The sequence below is a fragment of the Macadamia integrifolia genome, unplaced genomic scaffold (genome assembly GCF_013358625.1).
Source record: "Macadamia integrifolia cultivar HAES 741 unplaced genomic scaffold, SCU_Mint_v3 scaffold1129, whole genome shotgun sequence".
Classification (NCBI taxonomy): Eukaryota; Viridiplantae; Streptophyta; class Magnoliopsida; order Proteales; family Proteaceae; genus Macadamia; species Macadamia integrifolia.
In genome coordinates, this window is record NW_024868094.1 from 38,291 (window position 1) to 59,087 (window position 20,797).

General features: G+C 37.4%; 1 protein-coding gene across 5 annotated transcripts; it reads left to right on the forward strand.

The window, feature by feature from the left end:
- Positions 1 to 6,788: 6,788 nt before the first annotated feature.
- Positions 6,789 to 19,374, forward strand: LOC122062837 (calcium-dependent protein kinase 26-like). 5 transcript variants are annotated; one of them, XM_042626483.1, is made up of 9 exons: positions 6,789 to 6,986; positions 7,222 to 8,067; positions 8,689 to 8,832; positions 8,918 to 9,070; positions 9,211 to 9,326; positions 10,218 to 10,385; positions 11,280 to 11,504; positions 12,464 to 12,612; positions 19,120 to 19,374. In XM_042626483.1, exons 2-8 carry the CDS (start codon positions 7,320 to 7,322, stop codon positions 12,584 to 12,586), a joined length of 1,677 nt encoding a protein of 558 aa, XP_042482417.1. In that variant the 5' UTR covers positions 6,789 to 6,986; positions 7,222 to 7,319; the 3' UTR covers positions 12,587 to 12,612; positions 19,120 to 19,374. The 5 variants fall into 5 exon arrangements, with proteins under 5 accessions (XP_042482417.1, XP_042482419.1, XP_042482418.1 ...); XM_042626485.1 differs by having other exon boundaries at positions 7,254 to 8,067; XM_042626484.1 differs by having other exon boundaries at positions 7,289 to 8,067.
- Positions 19,375 to 20,797: the final 1,423 nt, after the last annotated feature.

A 20,797-nucleotide genomic window follows, 5' to 3' on the forward strand; every position in this document is an offset into this window, starting at 1 on the left:
ATAAACCGTGTGAGAGGGTGAAAGTACATTGACATTGTGGGAAATTTTTTCTTTTGATTGAATTAGGTTATGAAATTTAACATGTAGGTGTGACTAATAATACTATATATTTTTTCTTTATTTCTTGGGAATAGTGAAGTTTCTTCTTGTGTTGCCAAAAAATAAATAATTAATTAAATAAAAACTTGTCTAAATAATAAAAAAAAAACATTTCTTTTATCTTCTTATATTGGTAGCCAACTTTTGCTTAAAGAATAAGTGTCAGGAGGTCAGTGGATTGATTTCCATCACATGAATATATAAGTTGTATTTAATATGTTCCACCTCCTACCTTTCTAGTGTGCGTGAATAAAGTCCTATTCGGCACTAGGCTGTGCATTAGGAATAAGCAAAAATAATAATAATGTTGGTATCGATACGAATTTCTCGATACAGCCGATCCGATACTGAAACCATAGTGGGCGATGACTACGGCAATGAAAATTCTGATAATACCAACACTGTCACAGGTTCTCAGCCACTCAATACTACAACGGGTGCGTGTTCATTATTTTATAAGATAAGATGGAGCCCACTGTGATGAGAGGCTGATGCCCTATCGTGACGTTAGATGATAACGTGAGCCAAAGGCCATTAACGTGACTAGGCATAGCGCGTCAACGCCACTCTAATCCATATCCTTCAAGGGGCACCCAGTCTCCATATAAGACGGGTTCATCAAACAGCAACGGGGTTGAGAGCCAATGGAAACATACGGGAAAGCATCAATAAAAACCATTTTCCCTTTAAAAATTTAAAATAACAGCTCAATGTCTCTTACCAAACATCCATAATGGCATATTGAAACCCATTTTTTGTATTTTTTAAATCCAAAACTTCTCCAAAGATCATTATTTCTCTTCCACCCTTGTTACTCAAACTATAAAAACCTGAAGATGCTCACTTCTACATTCTTTGAATTTTATGCCTTGCAGTTCAATCTTAAGAAGCATAAGAAATGGACTTGGCTATGAGGGACATAAGGTATACTCAAGGGTAACCAATAACCCACTCTAATACCATCAAAATATTTTGCCAAAAACTTGAATTAATAGGTGAAAGGATTATAAGTATATGAGGGGATTAGGGACAGAAGGTACAACCAATGTGAGAGTATTCCCCAACACCACTTGAAATCAGAAAAAAAGCTGAATCAAATAGAGGGGGTCAAAACTTGGGGTTTTTCAGAATCAATAAATACTTGCTCTTCCTCAACCTCAACCTCAACCTCAACCTCTATTGCTTCATTGCCATGATGCATTGATTTTTAAGTTGACTAAAAAAGATTGTCATTCTAAAAAAGGCATTGGGAAAAAAGGCGGATCCAATTACTGTAGTAGCTAACAAAAATGGCCACATTGAGATTTGAGACCTAAAAATTAAGGGGTTATTTCTAAAAACGACAAGAACATAGAGTTACATAGAGTGGGGAGGAAGATAGAGAACAGATGCAAAGGGCGATGTAGAGGGAGATAGAGTGGGAGAGAGAGAGACAGAGACAGAGAAAATTGTAGAGTGTGGGAAAAGATGCAGGAGATGCAAAGGGGGGGTGCGGGAGATGACACAACTAGCCAATAGGAGGGTACGTGTGAGCATCTTCAGCTCAGGACATCATGCTCTTTTCAAATATGCTGTGTCCTGGTACAAGTACACAGTATTAGGTAGCGTTATTTCTTCCTTTAAAATATCAAGAGGAATAGAACGTGAGTATATAAAAAATTCTCCTATAATAGAAGTTTGTAATTTTAGATATTTAGAGAAGTTATAGGTAAATGAGTTTGAGTAATTATAAAAGAAAATTGAGGATTGATAAAAATAAACCCTAGTTTAGCTTTCACGTGTGAATCAATAGACTCACTCATCCAACAATTTAATGGATGGGTTAAGTTGCAGAAAAATCCTTTGCAGGGAAACACTGAGTGACAATGAAAATATGATAACTGAGATGGATGCCAAAACCATTGAATCCTCATTGTCACTCATTACCAACCTCTGAGAATTTTACCAGATCAAATTTGCATCTATTATTTATCCCACACCATATGTCATAGTGCACCCAATCACATTGTTCAAGATTGGTTATATATATATCTTAACCCATCACCCCCCCCCCACTCACCCACCCCGAAAGAAATAAAATTGATTAATTAAGCAATACTTTGGATTATATCATGTGGCCGCCTTTAAACCCCACTACAATGCATGGGCACGCAAGCGTGACAGGAATCTTTTCTCCTTTTTTATTTTTATTTTATTTTATATATTTATATATATATATATATATTTTTTTTTTTTGTATGTGTATCCCCGATAGACTTCTCAAGCATTTGTTTGGTAATGAGAAAACAAGGCCCAATCTTCTGATAGATCGATCAGGTTAAAACTGGCCTTATACAACTAAAAGACCCTACAATCCACATGGGCCAAGAAACAGTTTATCTTTAAAACCCATTTACATTAGTCTTGGAGAAGAATCAAACTCAACAAGACCTCCTTTCATGAGGTGTGGTTTAGAACCTCTCCAGCCCTTCAAGCGTGCATTCAACAGTTAAGAGTCTTAAGGTGTATGTACATTCGTTCTTAGTCATTGGATCCATCTAAAATCAGAATCGGCGACGAATCCATCTTCACTATTTCTTTTCACAAAATTAGAATTGGTCCTCTTTAGATGTGCAACCCCATAGTCTAGTTGCAATTTTTCATTTTTTTTTTTTTTTTTGTAAATATATGGAGTTTGAATTGTCAATTTTGATCAGAATCGGTCAATTCAACCTATCCAACTCCCTTTTAGAAACAATATTTTAGGGTTACTTTCAAACACTCTCCAAGAAACTTTATCACTACATATGAAAAATGTACTTGGACGGTTGGACATTTATTAATTTAATTAAAAAAAAAAAATCAATTCAGTGCACAAGACTTTTGCTACTGCAAAGTCTATGAGGGGCAAATGTATAGTGTGTACGTAGCCTTACCCCTTGTTTCGAATATGTTAATTCAATCCGTAAATTTAATTGGCTTCACCGCCTTAAATATGGAAAGGTATTCACTGCACCCACAAATTCAAAAATTGGAATCAGATCAGTTATATCTGAATCACTGGACCCGATTCAGTTTTCAAAAACCCTGATCCCCAATGTGATTTAAGTGTGGTCCCCTTCCCATGATCATAAGATGCCTCTGTAATGACACAAGTCAACTCTAAGGGGCCCTTAGATTCGCTTCCATGTTCTCTCATAGGTAATATGGGCCCACCACGTTATTTTTTAATGATAAATGAAGAATCACCTCCTCACGTATTATTGGGTCTAAGTTAAGACATTTCCTCCGTATCTAAATTCTAATTGGTAATGTGGCGCATGACTACTCTGTAGCTTTAGCCCTCACAACGTGGGTCCCATAAGAATCAGATCATGCGGAGCATTATTCTCCTCTGGTCTATAAGCGGTGTGCCAAGAAAGAACCGTTCAAGGATCCATGGTCCAACATTCGAATTAATGGTGTTAATTTCAGGCCGAAACCGTTTTAAGTGAAATCAGATCGAACTGTTTAAATTGGATCGATTTTGGGGTTTATGTTATTATTAAAATAGATGGTTTTGATTATGAAACATTAAACACCGATTCTGACTATTACGAGGCCAGACCTTGGTGCAATGGTAAAATTATTCTATTGCAACCTAGTGATTGTGGGCTTGAATTGAAAACAATTACTTCAAGAATCGAAAGACCCTACGGCCTACTGTGGTGGAAACGTTATGCACTGGGTATATATTTTCTAAATATATTAAGTAAATTATATAATCAAAATATTAAAATGAATAAGTTGATTATGAATCAAATAAAATTGATTAAGATAAATAAATAATAAACTAAAAAATAAATTGATTATTCATATAACAAACCATATAACCGTAACTTATTACAAACTAAAAAACAATTGGTAATTGGTTCTCAATTGGGGGCTTGAAATCGATTACTAATCAATTTGATTTCAGTTTATATCATTAATAACATGAATTGAAACAATAATTGTCCAGCATAATTGGTGAGCATTGGTGCTCGAAAAGCCACATTCCCTTGAGAACTTGTGGTTGTTATCTATTTTCCCTTTTTATCCTACTTATAAAAAAAAAAAAAAAAATCAAATTATTTAAACCAATCAAACAAAATCAAATCATTTAATCCAAAACCAAATCGATTGGCACCTTTAATATAAGGGGAATTTACTATCACTCCCCTACACTTGGCCTATATTTACTAAAACTCATATACCTTTTACTTTTATACTGATACTCTCCTACTTTTTTATTTTTACATATTTTTCTCCCCTGCTCTTTTTAAATACCTAAATTACCCTACCTTTTCACTTATAAACTATTTCATTTTTTTTTTCAAATTGATTGATTCAAAACATGGTTTGAATCAAACCACTTACAAGTTTTGTCTTATCCAATTATCAAGGATATTGACATAGCTGATGGTTTGAACCAAACAACTTATAAGTTTTATTTTTTTTTAATTTCTCATCCAATTATCATAAAATTTATTTATTTATTTATTTATTTTTATTATTTTTATCTCATCCATCATCACAAATTTAACAATCTATTTTTTTTTTTATCGGTACTAGATTGGTATCAGTCTCAACCAATCTAAGGATTAAAAAAAATAAAAAAAATGTGTGGTACCCGATTGGAACATATGATACTGATATAGATCAGATACAAATTTTTTTTAGTTTACAATACCCTTGATGATTGGATGAGACAAAACTTATTAGTGGTTTAGTTAAAACCATGTTTTGAACCAATTAATTTGAAGAAAAAAAATATAATAGATTGTAAGTGAAAAATAAAAGTAATATGGGTATTTAAAAAGGGAGAGAAGCAAGAGATGTAAAAATAAAAGAATAAAAAAATATTAGTAAGAAAGTAAAAAATAAGAGAGTTTTAGTCAATATAGATCAAATATGGAGGGGTGAGTAAATTTCCCTTAATCCAAATTAGCCAACAACCCCGGCCCAAAAATCTGGGTGAGTTGTGACGTAGAGCATTAAATTTGCATTGGTCCCACCACTGTGGGGATCCTGAAAAGGCCAAAACGGTAGGGTTTTGTTTGTTTCGTAGCCATACGTTATTTAAAGGTGAATTAAGTGGTTGAATGACCTAAAAGTACACCTAAGGCGACAAATCCTGTCAGTTGACTCAGTTTTTTTTCTTTTTGGTAGAAAGTTGACTCAGTTCTTAAAGCATATAAGTCAAGTGATTGGTAGAGCAGATCACGTGGTTGAAGTCTTGAAGAAGAACCATTGGCCTTCCTGCATTAATAAGTGTTAAATGACCGAAAAGCACACCACCTTCGCCCATGAATTCCTCTGGTGTCCGCAGACTTAAAAGGAGTTATTAATTAAACAAATGGCGAGTGGTAGTACGTATTGCAATCTTATTTTTATTTTTTTTTAATATTAATCGTTCATTTAAGTTTAGATTAATCTAAATCATCTATTAGTTTTTTATATTGTAATTGGTTCCTAGTTTTTAGGGTAGAGAGATGACAGATGTGCTTACTTAACTTGTCTAATATTTTTTTATATAAAAAAAAAAAATCTAATATAAACATACTACTCCTTCGATTTTGTTGGGAAATCTCAATTCTCTCTCTCTCTCTCTCACTCTCTCTCTCCCTATTTGTTTTTTCTTCGACGTTGTTCCTTCTTTCTACAACCGCCATCATCATCGTCTCTCTCTCTCTCTCTCTCAAGATAGGATGAGATAAGAAAATAACCAACATAATTATTTTCAGGTACTGAGCATATGAGAGACTTGGTCACACATATCCAAATACCATGTTTACATATTAATCATCAGGGAAGGGATTTGGACAGTAAAGTTTGCATGTATGGCAAAAGACAAATTTGAATTTATAAAGTGAACAAAGCTGTTGAATATCTAGGATTTTATTACTACTTATTGGGTAGATATTATTAACCTATAAGAATTTACCATGGATACAAATCCTTATTGAAATTGGTAAACAAAACTTCAACTAGACTGGAAAGCGGTGAAAAAATAAGAAGAAATAAGGAACAACCTTAAAGAAGAAACAAGGAGAGAGAGAAAGAGAGGATCGAGATTTCTAAGTAGAATGAAAGGAGAAGTCCGCTTATATTGGGATTTTTATTTTTTATTTATTTAAATATTAATAATATTAAACAGAGTTGTAACTATTCACAACTCTGTTAGCAGGATTAACATATTTAACACGTGTCAATCATATAACTTACGTGAACATTCACCGAGCTCCGAACGTTCCGCATTCCTATTTTTCTTCACGCGACCATTTTGCCTTAAACAAATTAATACCTTAATTAACATGACCTTTTAAGTTTTAGCGGAAAATTTCTGCTGAGGTGGCAGTCTGATCCGGCTAAAAGGATATAAAACCTCAAAACATTTATCTAAATTTAGCTCTGTTTTGATCGATTAAACTTTAATTAATGTTCTAAATTTAAACAAATCTCAAATTTTCCATTTTAACTACTGAGGTAAACAGTCAAACCCATTCATCTCCCTCCCACCGAAATTACCTCTCTGCCTCTCAAAAGTGTAACTTTCAATTCTTACGGTCTCTCTTTTAACGCTGTAAAAATAAAACTTACAGAAACCGCGTCAGATGGAGAGAGAGGGGGCCTATGACAAGCTGGTCAGCACTCTTGCAAGTCGCAACTGAAAACAAAAGAAGAAGAAAAGCGGATAAGAGAGAGAGAGAGAGAGAGAGAGAGGGAGAGAGAGAAAACGGAAAATATAAACGAAAAAAACTAAAAAATTTCAGTTCCTGGAAACTTTCCTCATCTTCAAATGTGATAACGAAGCAGCCATGAAAGATCCTTTCCAGCAATCACCACCTTTAAATCGAAGATTCGATTCCATTTCTTCATCTCAACTAGTAAGAACAACTATCTTCCTCATTTCCCTCCTCCGATTCTCCAATCCTCTTGTCCTTTTTCTCTGTTCATTGCATCATCGAATAGTGTTTGATTTCTTATTGAAGTTTTGCAGTTTTTTTTGTTTTGTAATTTCATTTGAGTTTGTTCGATCTGATCTTTCAATTGTTATTTTTCAGAAGCACTGTTCTTTGTTTTCAATTATTTGATAAGATTAACAGATAATTCTGATATTAGGGTTTTGCTTTGGATCCTCTCCACTTGTTCAGTTTTGGTTAATGAGTTTTTCTTGAATGAGGGAAAGCCTTTGAAGCCCGGAGTCTTGTCGTTGTTTCATGGGCAACACATGCCGAGGATCTTTTGGGAGCAAATACTTTCAGGGCTACAGTCAGCCCGTGGATCCTTCGATCGCTAGGCGGAACACTTCCGAGCATTCGACCTCTGATCATTCACCAACTAGTTTGAACTCGCAGCAGCTGATTACTGACGATTACGCAAAACAAATTCACAAGAAAGACCCGAACAGTCCAACCGTAAAGGAGCAAATCATGAGGAGAGGAATCGATAATCAGGCTTATTACGTTTTGGGTCACCAGACTGCCAACATCCGTGATCTCTACACGTTGGGTCGTAAGTTGGGTCAAGGACAATTCGGTACCACTTACTTATGCACTGAGATCGCCACTGGTAATGAATACGCTTGTAAATCTATCACCAAGAGGAAGCTCATTTCTAGAGAAGATGTGGAGGATGTCAGGAGAGAAATTCAGATAATGCATCATCTCTCTGGTCATAATAACATTGTGACCATCAAAGGAGCTTATGAAGATCAACTCTATGTGCATATCGTGATGGAGCTCTGTGCTGGTGGTGAATTATTTGATCGGATCATTCAGAGAGGGCATTATAGTGAGAGGAAGGCAGCTGAGTTGACAAAGATCATTGTTGGTGTTGTTGAGGCATGCCATTCCCTTGGGGTTATGCACAGGGATTTGAAACCGGAGAATTTCTTGCTGGTCAACAAAGATGATGATTTTTCACTCAAAGCCATTGATTTTGGGCTCTCTGTGTTCTTTAAACCAGGTAAACCTATCCTTCAGGGTCGTTTTCTTTTCTTGAATACGTTATTGCGAAGAAATATAAAAGGTAATTTTCTCTAAAAGGATTTTCATAAATTCTATCTTATGATAAGGAAAGTATCGACACCACCTACTTAGCTAATCATAAGAAATTTCATGAAAAGCTTCCCTCAGAAATGATGGCCTTCTAAAAAATTTTATTCCTGGCCCATTGGCTACTGCCTTCTGTATCTCCTATGCTTCCAGCATTTTGCACTTCTCGTTTTGTATATCAAGGGATAAGTTATCATGTGATGTGTCTGGATCTCAGACTTTACAACGTATGGCCTACAGATATTTAATATATAATCCTTGAGCATGATGGTAACTGAGGCTGTGAACTCTTATCGGTTGAATGGATGGTTTGATGTCTCACAAACCTTTTGACTGTTGAAAAAACTCTGAACGTATCCTAGAGGACAACTAGCCTGATTCTTATGCTAAACTTGATGCAACAATTGCAAAAGAGGTCTGATTCATTTCATGAGTATAATCCTTCTCAGTTTTATCATCTCAGGAATTGATTCTGAAGTTTCCATATTTTGGATTGTGACACTTTCTAACTCTATGGCATATCATACTGTAGGTCAAATCTTTACTGATGTGGTCGGAAGCCCATATTATGTTGCTCCTGAGGTACTTTGCAAGCATTACGGACCGGAAGCAGATGTATGGACTGCAGGGGTGATACTGTATATATTGCTGAGTGGTGTACCACCTTTTTGGGCAGGTATATTGGATGTGATACTCTCACGCTGCACAAGCTACTGATTCATTCTGCATCTTTTTCTGAAACGTTCTTGTTTGGAGTTCAGAAACACAGCAGGGGATATTTGATGCGGTATTGAAGGGACAAATTGACTTTGAATCAGACCCATGGCCTCTAATCTCTGACAGTGCTAAGGATCTCATCCAAAAGATGCTCACTTCTCGGCCCTCTGATCGCTTGACTGCTCATGAAGTACTTTGTAAGACATAAGACAGCATCTTTTGTTAGTCCATTTGAAGTCTTTCCTGTGTGTCCTACGTAATAGGAACCAGGATCCTCTCCATTTTGCTCAAGGGGAATACCTTTTTGATATACTTTTCTGTTTCATGCTGAATTTAGGTCATCCCTGGATATGCGAAAATGGAGTTGCTCCTGACAGAGCATTGGATACTGCTGTCCTTTCTCGCCTCAAACAGTTCTCGGCAATGAATAAGTTAAAGAAGATGGCTTTACGGGTGAGTAATATACTACAATATCATATTAAAAAACATGAATACATACTATTACAATATCATAGTAAAAAACATGAATACATACTATTCTTGTTATGCTTTAACCAATGGTGGAGGTCCGAGTCAAGACAATTATCCTCTGATATTTTTTTCATTATGTTCTGTAGTTGTTTGGGTTGTGTGTTCAAAACTTGATTTGATGGTTCTGAGGAACTACTATGAAAATGGAATATCGGATTCATGATTGGGAGACAAGGAAAGCTATCCTCTTGAGCATCCCAACTAGGCTTAAAACATTCCCTGCCTCTGAAATGATGAAAAGTGGTGTTGTTGAATTTAAGTTATTATCATTGGTCATAATTGTCCTATTGTTAGTACCATTAAAACAGGAAAATTTTACGCATTCAAGGAGCTCAGAGGAGGCTTGGGGGTGGGGGTGCGTGACAGGAGGAGCAAAAGAGAGGGAACTATGTTTAAATATTCTCATGAATTGAAGCACGGTTACATCAATATTTCTATTGAGCTGATTCTGCTTGCATTTCGTCATTCCTTTATTATTTTATGGTTGTTGCATGAGTGAGTGAAGATCGGAGTGGTTCTGTTACACATTTGGTGTTTGGTATGTAGTTTTGAAGCTCTATTTATACTATAGGTGCATTTCCCAATTGTTCATTTCATGGACTAAAATCTGCTGTTTTTCTTTAGGCTCTGATTGTTTCCATGTAAAACGGTGGAAAAGGAAAATATTTGCTAAGATAGGATTTTTCCTAATTTGAAAAAGTAGGATGTAAAATATCATTTGCATGGAAAATTTTACGACAAAACAATCTTGCTTTAAGTAATGAATCTTACTATTAGGTTTTCTGAATCCCATTTTTCTTTTGGTTCTATCAGGTCATAGCTGAAAGCTTATCTGAGGAGGAAATTGCCGGTTTGAAAGAGATGTTTAAGGCAATGGATACTGACAACAGTGGTGCAATCACATTTGATGAACTAAAGGCTGGTTTGAGAAGATATGGCTCTACCATGAAGGAGTCAGAGATCCGTCAACTAATGGATGCGGTAAGATTATATTGTTTCCCTTGGAAAAAGGAAAAAAAATGTATAAGTTGTTATGATTCAGTATTATTGAGAAATACTTTTTGATGTTTTCTGTTGTGGCGATATTGGTGTGTTTCCATGAACTGAGAGATAGGTTTGCAGAAGTATAGGATTCTCCTTCAAAGGAAACAGAATTAGGCAATCTTTGAAAAAAATTAAAAAACACATGAATCCTGTTGCGTCAGAATAATTTAATTTGGGGACTATATTAGTTGAAAAATATAGAAAATTGGTCTGTTCGTCCCATATGCTGATATAGTTTGGGGAAATTGTTTATGTTTCTACTACTCTTTCTGACTATCCTCGGCATAGACACCTGAGTACCTGACAGGTTCATTTCTTGAAATGTATGTACCAAAACAATGAGTTGGGTGTCTAGGTAGAGTTCCGCTCATTTTGGACACTTGCATGCACCATTGATGAGGATAAGGCACAGTACAAAACTTTGTTTCTTTGGACCCAATGTTTCCAGTGGGAAAATAATTTGTTGCTAAAATGCCTTTTAGATGACTTCTTATTGAGTCTTTAAACAGCTTCTACTTCTCTGCTTCTCGGGAAATTTTGTTGCAATAATTTCTGCTAGAGTGGCTTCAAATTGTGTTTTTTGCCACTTCTGCCTCCTCCAATTCCATGGTTCTTTTTGAATCTTATATATCTATATTAATCCTTTTGAGCCACTTCTCTTGTTATAACTTTTAATTGTTTTTTAATGAATAAAAAACTTAAATTGTTGAATATTTGCGAAGGGTTTCTACCTCTTTTCACTGTAAGACTTCTGGATTCATAAGGTTATAGTTCTTAGGATGTGATTCTGTATACTGGATTCTGTTTAGCTAACTGAGTTTGATCACTCAGGCTGATGTGGACAACAATGGGACTATTGACTATGGGGAATTCATTGCTGCAACCGTACATCTTAACAAACTGGAACGTGAGGAACATCTCATTGCGGCATTTTCGTACTTTGACAAGGATGGAAGTGGTTACATTACAGTTGATGAACTCCAGCAGGCTTGCTCAGAACATGGCATGACTGATGTTCTTCTTGAAGATATTATCAAAGAAGTTGATCAAGACAATGTAAGTGATGAGAACTCTGAAAGCTTTTAATGTCTTTCTATTCAGAAAGTCGGTTTACGCTTTTGTTTCCACTGGATGGTGTATAGAATATTAGAAGTATCTCAATCATCAACACTGATCAAAAGTGGTTCACTTGTTGCCATTGCTTAGTTCATGACTATAGACTTATGTAGTTTATCCAGATCAGATTGTAATTATCGACATAGTTTAACCTTTCCAGAACCTTGTAATCAGTTTTTATTTACATTTCACTAGAGCATTTAAGATCAGAAAGTTTGCATTTTTAATAAAAATGTAGGCTGGAAGACACTCTAGTTTCTCCGCTAGCCTACTTGGCCATAGAAAAAGGGACAATTTTTTTCTCTTTCTTTAGTGGGTCATCAAAGAGGGACCGGTTGGGGGGGGGGAGTGGGGAGAAAATATGAACTGAAAATATACTATAATTTGCACATTCACGAGCAAACCCACAGTATACGGGGATTGTGTGTAAGAGCCTCTTTGGGGATTTCAGATCCAACTGTCACATGCATAGAATTTCCAGACTATTTTTGAATAATGTGGGTTCTAGATTGCATTTGCAAGCAAAATTGTCAAGGTGTCAGGCAACCACCTTGGCATCCAGGTGCCTTGACAACTAGTGTCGCCTAGGTGGGCGTTTTGGTTGACTTGGTTGCCTTGTTGGTGTTGCCTTGCGTCTAGGCCCCCTCCAACACCTTGGTTCGCCTAGATGCCGTGATAACTGTGTTTGCAAGCCCACCTTATGTGCGATAGTTATGTTAGATGGGGGGTTGTTGGTGCTGATGTCAGGCCAAAGCATATGTTATTTGTGGTTTAAACTTAAAACATGCATTTGCTATTTGACATTATCTTCTCTTCTCCCCTTGTACTTTTATTATTTCCTTTTAGCTTGGGTCAACATGTGATCAATCATTCTATTGTTGATTATATACATGTTTCAGGATGGTAGGATAGACTATGGTGAGTTTGTTGCCATGATGCAAAAAGGTAATACTGGAATCGGAAGAAGAACCATGCGGAACAGTTTGAATATGAGCATGAGAGATGCACCGGGAGCTCTTTGAATTCTAACCACGCACATCATGTACAGGTATCCTTCATATACATATACCCATTTATGTCTCTTTCTCTTCGTCCTTCTTGACTGTTCTCAACTTCAAGGATCAAAGGGGGGGGGGAATATACACGAACTTGAATCACCAAATGGTAAAATACCTTTTTAGCTTGCATAATTTAGACTGTGAACAGAAGGGTGAGGCATAAATCATACGTTAGCTTAATTTTGGTTATGGAAAACACTTTGTGCCTATTAGAGAGGTGTAAGGTACCCAATGAGTACAACAGATGGGAGGCCTACTATAGCATACTTGTACACATGATGAACATGTGAGGTGGTCTGTTAGGCTCAGTTGGGAGATCTACGTGCATAACAACTTGATTTTTCTGCTAGCAACATTTCCACACTCTTCGGATTTTTCCCAACTTGTTCACCATTTCTTACTTTCTTGGTTTTTTGCAGTTATATGATATTAAGGCATTTATATTGCTGGTTGGTTTGATTTTTTTCCTTGGAGATTATTGTGGACTGGTTTTCAAGTGGAGGTCCCATGTCCTTGCAGAGAGAGAGGATTTTTTCGGTAGTCTATGTCTTGATCTTTCGGGATATAGTAAAACAGCATATCTTTGAAAATGTATTGAAGGGGTGTTAAATTTTTTAGTTTTTTGAATTCTGTGTACGTATGCAACATGCTTTTACAAGATTGGCATTTCATGAAATGATGAAAAATATTTATTGTATACCAGTAGCTCATAATATAATGAGTAGATCATATGGAATAATAAACAGATTAAGCAGGTATAAGTACCATACGAGAATATGGATCAAACTTACATTGCTTTCATTTCCTGAGGGTTCCAATGCATCCAGTCTAACTGTAAAGGTAGATAAATGTAAATATAGTGTACATGATCCAGATTTATATGGTGGTAACTCATAACATATTGTACTGTGGAAGTCTGGATAAGGTCCCTAAGTCTCAGGCTTTCATCATGTCAACCTCTACAAGTGTGGCAGAGGTCACAGCCATATAATTATATGAAAAATATGTAAATAATTTGTCAATATGATTAAAACAGAAAGAATATAAGCAAAGCTTGTATAAGGAACAAGTTTTTATGGGAAATCTGTTCTCTAGGACTATGAGCCCAGTATGAAAGAGGCCGAGTTTCTCTTCACCCATGGTGAAGGAGGAATTCCTTTGCCATGGGCATCGTTACCCTCCGATTGCCAAGGGAGAGGGGGGTTCGACTTTGTCAAAGGGGGTGGGAGTATAATGATTATCCAAGTTTCCAATTCATGGGGTCACTTTACCAGTGGAGTAGGAAAACTTTTGCCAATGAAAAATAAAAAAAATGAAATGAAATTTGGTGATTGAGCCATTATCTACCATATTTTCTTGGGACCTAGTCAAATTGCTTGCTGTTTTGCAAAAACTGAGTTCCTTAATTGGTTCATGATCAATGAGAAGCAGATGGGACCTCTCAGCACTGTATTTTCTAGAATGTATATAATAGGCCCTTACCATTCACAGTTTTGTGTGAGAAGTTCAGCCCCTTCTTCATGAGTTTGGGACAAAGACTTCCCCATCCCCATCTCCACTCCCCCCCCCCCCCCCCCCAAAAAAAGAAAAAAAGAAAAAAGGCAGAGACTCTTAAATACTATTGTTACTTTTTAAAATTTGAATTGTCTAACAAGAACTATGTTTTCAGCTAGAGATTTTTCAGTTGCTACGCTCCTATATTTATTTTGTCACTATCTATAAACCATATTGATGTAATCAATTCTTTAATTTTAACAATCAAGTTTTTGGATCCATTGTGTTGTATGTATTATGGAAACAGGAGATGTGAACTATGTAGCCCTGGGACCTGGTGGCCAAAATATGTGGTTTGAGTCATGACTTTACGTGGCAAACCTGTGGAGTTCTAGACGCCTACTCCTCCCTAGAGAACCATCTTTTGGAGAAACAGAAAATCGAAAGTTACATACAACCCTTGACCAGGAACCATTTAATGAAAACTAAACTTGATCCAGGGAAATTCAGCTCTAACAGGATCACAGGTGGGTTAGGAACTAAAGTCAGAAACAGAGATATTTAATAGCTTTAACAGATTAGGATAGGACTTCATAGAAAATCATTTGATAGGCTAGTTTAACTGGCAAAGCAAGCCTCCAAAGTTTCACCAGATTCTGATGGCTGGATTGTGAGATTTAGAACAATACAACTGCAATAAGGAATTGTAATTAACCGGATAAAAAAAAAAAATGCAGTAACCAATTGGTAAGTTCAGGAATTCAGAACAACTAAGGTGGAAGTAAAACAGAATGTATGGAGGTTAACTGATCAGTATGCAAACAGATTATAGTAGCATTGCAACTTAGTAGCAGAATCTGGAAAACAGCAAACAACGCAGTCTCAGGGTGTTGAACAGATCTGAATTTGAATATTAAGACTAAACCATAGTATTATTGAATCAACTGAACTTAACAAACAAAACAGATCTGAATCGAAAGAACAATATGGCAGCAATGCATAGAAGTGGCCAGATCTGCCTTGTAAATCTGGAACAGAAAGATAGAATGATAGACAGAAAAGATAGATTACAATTTAGGAATCCGCCTAAACCTTAGGCTAGGAATCCACTGAAGTCTGCAAAGAGAATCCACATTATTACACCTGTAATCCACCAGGTATGCCACTGAATACACACAACCAAATTTTAGAAACTGAAAAGATTATTCTTCAAATGATTGTGAGGGTCTATGGCTAGTAAATATATTTATGAAAAAAGAGCAACCCAGTGCACGAGGCTCCCACTATTGCAGGGTCCTGGAGGGGCAAAAGTATGCAGCCTTACCCCCTGCTTCGCTTCGCAAGAGAGGCTGTTTCCAAGTTTTGAACCTGTGACCCATATGTTGCAATAGTGCAACTTAACGTTGCGCCACAGGCTCGCCTACTCAATAAATATATTTATTGCTTCTCGGAAAGCCTGCGAGGCTTGGAAGAGAGCTTACATCAGCCACCCAATAGGAAATAAGCATTTCCATCATCTAACTGATAGGAAAGCTCCAAACTAACATAATACAGTAACAACCAATAATAAAAGAGGATTCAACTCGGTTTAGAGTAAAATAATCCCAATCCAAGATGAGCTTTACCCAAAAAAAAAAAAAATTCTAGGAGACCCCATAACATAACTAACTAATAAATCCTGTAGTCCACCCTCCCAATATTTTAGGCTTAGTAAAATGGCCTACACTGAAAACCCCTTGGAGTAAAGGCCCAACACATCTGTAGGCAACCCAAGGCCTATTTCCACTAAAATAAGTCCATTTTTTGCATCACCATTACAATTGGGAAAATGAAAATATACTTACAATAGGAAATATTGATTTAAAATATAAAATATGAATGCTATTAAGTTACTCTGTCTTTTGTTTTTGGATAGTTCATTAAAGAAGTGCTTTGCATTCCTTACTGAATTTCTTTGTTGATACTGAGTATGCTGTTGATGCAACATAGAATGAAAAAAAGTAACCAAGAAAAATGTTTAAGCCGAACCTTGTATATGAATTTGTAATTGTAAAATAATATAATGCCCCCTCCCCCTTCTTTTCCTGCTTTGTGCGAGAAGCATGCAGGAGACCGAATTAGAAGTTTTTCCTTTTCCATAATTACTAGATTTCTTATCATGGACGTGTCTGAACCTTGAATGACATGAAGGTGTTAAAAGGATTGGTTTGTCCAAGGAATGCTGCTCCTCAAAACTCCAGGTTCTAGCCATATTGGCATCAAAACAAAGCAGCATTTTTTGGACAACCCAATCCTTTTAACACCTTCATGTCATTCAAGGTTCAGACATGTCCATTATAAGAAATCATAAGTGGCTGCACTGCATCATTTAATGTTTAGAACTCTAGGATATTTTGAAGGTGGGAACCCCTCAGCGGGGTCAAACTTTTTTTTTTTTTTTTGATAGTTAAAGCAAAAGGAAATTCTCATTTGTAGGCGAAGAGTCTTGAACTCTAGACCTCCCCCAAGTCAAGTGACATTCTAACCACTGGGCGACCAAGCCATTGATCGGTTTGTGTTAACTCCTTCCAGTTGGGCAATATTTATAGCATAATTAGGTCAAATTAGAGGTTCACATGTAATGTTCTTATTTAAGTAACTAAGTGCCATATGACACTCAGCTTGTCTACTTTTGCTTGTATTATGCATTTGAATTTATTAAAGTATTTGAAGAAAAATGTCCTTTGCTTGAGAGAGGCTTTGATGAAGAGGAAATTGGAACGTACTTGAGAATCTAAAAGGGATAAGGCTTCTAGGCTTTGATGGCTTCCTAATGGCCATCACTAAATTTGATTTATAAGCATGCCTTGTGGGAGTGTTTGGCTGAACTTTAATGCTTTGATTTGAAAGTGATAGGGGGCTCTAGGAAGAATTTCAAATATTAAAAGAGGATGGGAGTGTGTTCTCTTATTCCAAGTGGCATTAATAGGAGGCAGATCTTGACTGGGTATTGACTGCAAATATATATGGTCATTCGTAGCTGAGAAGTTTCAATCCTGATGCGCTCGCAAACTAGACTTAGAGAAGGCATTTGATTATGTAAATTAATATTTTCTTGTTTAATTCTTCTGGGGAATGGGCTTTGGAATCAAATGAAGGAATTGGATTACTTTGCACTTTAATTGCTTCTCTTACGGTTTCAGATTGAAACACATTCGGTTACATTTTTTGGAATTGCCGAGGCATCAGGCATGGGCGTCCTTTGTTGATATACATTGTTGTTTGCCTTTTGGGATAAGCGGTTGTTACATAGTATCGGAACCACGAGGTTGGGTGTCAGATTTTTGGTAGGTGTAGGGGAGTGTGTTGTGCCCGTATGCCCTGTACTCATTGGTGCCACATGTTGGTGTCATGTGTAGTGCCATGTGTGTAGGCTTGCACATACTGGGGAGGGTGTTTTTATACATCCTTGTGTGCCCTTCCTAATATCTGGAGCTTTTAACATGGTGTATCAGAGCTAGAAGGTCAGGTGTTTGATCCCTGGTAGGTGTGCCAGCCCGGGGGGTGGTGGTTGCCCCTTTGCGCCCTGTACCCCCAGTGCCTTGTGCTGTTGTCATCTGTAGAGCCGTGTGTGTGGGGGCCTTCATGTGCAGGTGGGTGTTGATATTAATTGTTGTGTGCCCTTCCTAACAGCTCGAGCTTTTAGAATACGTGGTGGTAACATAGTATCAGAGCTAGGCTGAATTTGGAGGGGCTTGCCTGGATCTTGGGATATAGGCTGCGTTTTTTTGTTTCTATGGATGAGGGCTCCTGTTGTGTAAACATTGAATCTCTGTTGGGACCCAGTCTTGATAGGGTGGGAGCTGCTTGGAAGGGTAATATCTTTGCAGAGATGGAAAGAGGACCCTTACGGCCTTACCTCCAATTTGCCTATCCATTTCATGTTCCTCTCTGCATTGCAGCATTGATACCCAACCAGTTGGGAGTCACTTGAAAAAAATTCGTCTGAGAAGTTCTCAACAACTTAAAGTAGTATTGTTTCATGGACTGGATACTTTAGTAAGCCCGAGAGGGGAAGTGGTGTTGCCATGCCCTTGAGCTCTAGAATTTAATTGTAGGGAAGTGGGTTTGGTGTTTTTCCAGAGGATGGTTCATTGCTGTAGGCCATTTGGTTATGAGTGCTTTGATGATCTAGGCAGCTGCGGTGATATAACAGCTGAAGGCTACCTTAGAAACTTACAGTTTGGTTTAATGGGTTGGTGACATTCAAAATCACCATGGTAATCAGATTTTGGAGCGACTGGTGGTGTGAGAAAAAACCTCTTTGCTAGTTTGTTTTTCAGTCTCACAGCTGGTCAAGTCCTTAGTGAAAAACTGTTGGGCGAGGGAGATGGCAGATACTTGGATTCTAGACTGGGAAGGAGTTGTGATTATAAGAACTCTTGGATATTTCCCCATTCTTTTCTTGCATTCTTCAGCCGAACCACGAGATGAGGAATTAGTGCCTATAATTACAGATGTCTTTGTAGTGCTCCACGTGAGGGCCAGTGAACATATGGTCATCCCTTAATGCCACTTCTGAAGGCTGGTGGACTTAGTATCTTCTGTCTTTTCCACAATTAGTGGGATGGATGCTCAAATGCCCGTGCCCTTTCAAGCAGAGATGATGGTCTTCTTGTAGCTGACTTCCTTGAAACTGTTTGCTATTATCTTGTAGGACCTTTTCTGCTGGTATATAGATTTTATAATACCATACTCTGTTTTGTAGCCATTCTGAACTCTGTTTTGTAGCCATACTGACTTGTTTATGAAGTTTTCTCGTCTTCTGGTTCTTGGCTGGGAATCTTGTGCTTTCCAAAAAAAATGTACAAAAGATTTTGCCTGTTCGTTGGCCATCTTGGGAAGCCTCCAATATTTGTTCTTTCGAAAGATTTCCTTTTTGAGATTTATTTTTTCAAGATCTTCCTTTCTTATCTATTGGTCATCAAACTCTAAATTCTACTATTGCATTCATGTGTTGGCAGGTTGTACAACAAAGGCTGAAGAGATGAATAGATGGTAATGGTTTTGTAATGCAATTTTGGTTCTTCCACTGCTCCGAAACCTTTGGGCATGTAAAGGTTTGGTGGTTAGCTAGCTATGCCTGTTTGTGGCCCAAGTAATTTAAAAAAAAAAGAAAAAATTCCTGATTTATTATCCAGTTGGATGTAGGAGATATTCTTGTAATTTTATTGAATGTAAGTGCTCTGTTATTGAAGGTCTCAGGTTTTGTTCGCCGACTTGCTTTTTGCATTTTACCTTGCGTCTAGTCAGATGGCTGCATTTGAATGTGTTGAAATCGTCTGCAATTCCGATCTCGTACAATTCCGTGCAATACCACCTTCAGGCAATGACACGTGTATTGATACCAATGCAATGGTCCATAGCTGATTTAAATGCCTCTTCACTGATTTAATGTTTTATTAGTTGTACCAGTTCTGGACCATTGTATTGGTATCAATACACGTGTCACCGCCTGAAGGTGGTATTGCACGGAATTGTACGAGATCGAAATTGTAGACGATTTCAACCCCATTTGAATGTGTGCGGATCCTCTGTAGCATGCTACACTGTGTGGTGCATATCCAAGGTGCTCCGGCTGCATGTCCAAACCCGGGGCCTCGTGTCTGAGGGCTCCCAGCCCAGATCTGTGTGTGCTACAAAGGACCCCATACTGAAAAAAAAATTCAGAAAATGTTCATGGAAGGTCCTTTTTCTTTAGGTAAAATTCATGTGAAGAGGAAAAAAATCCATTGGTAAAATCAGGACCAAAAAAATTGGGATTTTACTGAAAATTTTCCTTTTGTATGGTTTTACTTGGAAATAAGTAAAAAACGCCAAGGAAATGAAGACAATTTTTAAATATGAGGGTCAACAGTCATGAAAGAAGGGGGTGGCGAAGCGCGAAGGTTGAATCAGATAAAATAGGCAGATTCTGCCAATCGATCATCAAAACTGGATCCAGGTGTTCTTTGGTAGGAGGTTTGAACTCGAGACCTAGTGAGCAGGGCTTAGCACACCACAGCTAGAAATGCAGTTAATATGCCTGAGTTGCAAAGCACGCTGCTGTGGATCCAGTGCATATCGCATTGGTGCAGCCTCTGCTGGTAGAGCAGGCTCCAGGAGTGTGGAAGGTTTATGGATTGACTCCTATCACATGTATTCCCCCCCTCCCCTTTAGTGTGCATGAGTGCGCCGCCGGTGAATACCCAAGCCCCTCTAGTACTGTCATCTTCACCAACCTCCAAATCAATGACAGCGTATCAGCATCTCCATCTTTGGATCACAGTTTCCAGCAGTACAACCATGGTCAGAAAGTGTAGACATGATTTTAAGACCAGAACAGACGAGTCAATTTACCATGCCACACGACGGTTCAAACTTTGAAGACAACAAGAACAAGATTGTGCGAAACCAAAAGCCAACCATGTCAGATCTCACAAGATGGGGAAAGAATTGAATTTCCTTCTTGGTTTGTCTGATCAATCTTTGAAAACTTTTTCTTTGGAGAAGGGGCTTCGACCAGGTTGAAGATGATCAAAACAGGACTGATTTCCTCCTCATCATTAGAGATTGATGAGGTGATCATAGGATTCTATGCCCATGGACAGATCTCACAATTTTTGAGTCAGAGAGAAGAATACCCTGTTCTGATTTGTTCTA

Excerpts from the sequence above, each read along its gene's own strand:
- LOC122062837 (XM_042626483.1), top strand. The coding sequence starts at position 7,320 with ATGGGCAACACATGCCGAGGATCTTTTGGGAGCAAATACTTTCAGGGC. Across the intron at positions 9,071-9,210 it reads GACTGCTCATGAAGTACTTT|GTCATCCCTGGATATGCGAA; the intron begins GTAAGACATAAG and ends TGCTGAATTTAG. Across the intron at positions 9,327-10,217 it reads TAAAGAAGATGGCTTTACGG|GTCATAGCTGAAAGCTTATC; the intron begins GTGAGTAATATA and ends TGGTTCTATCAG.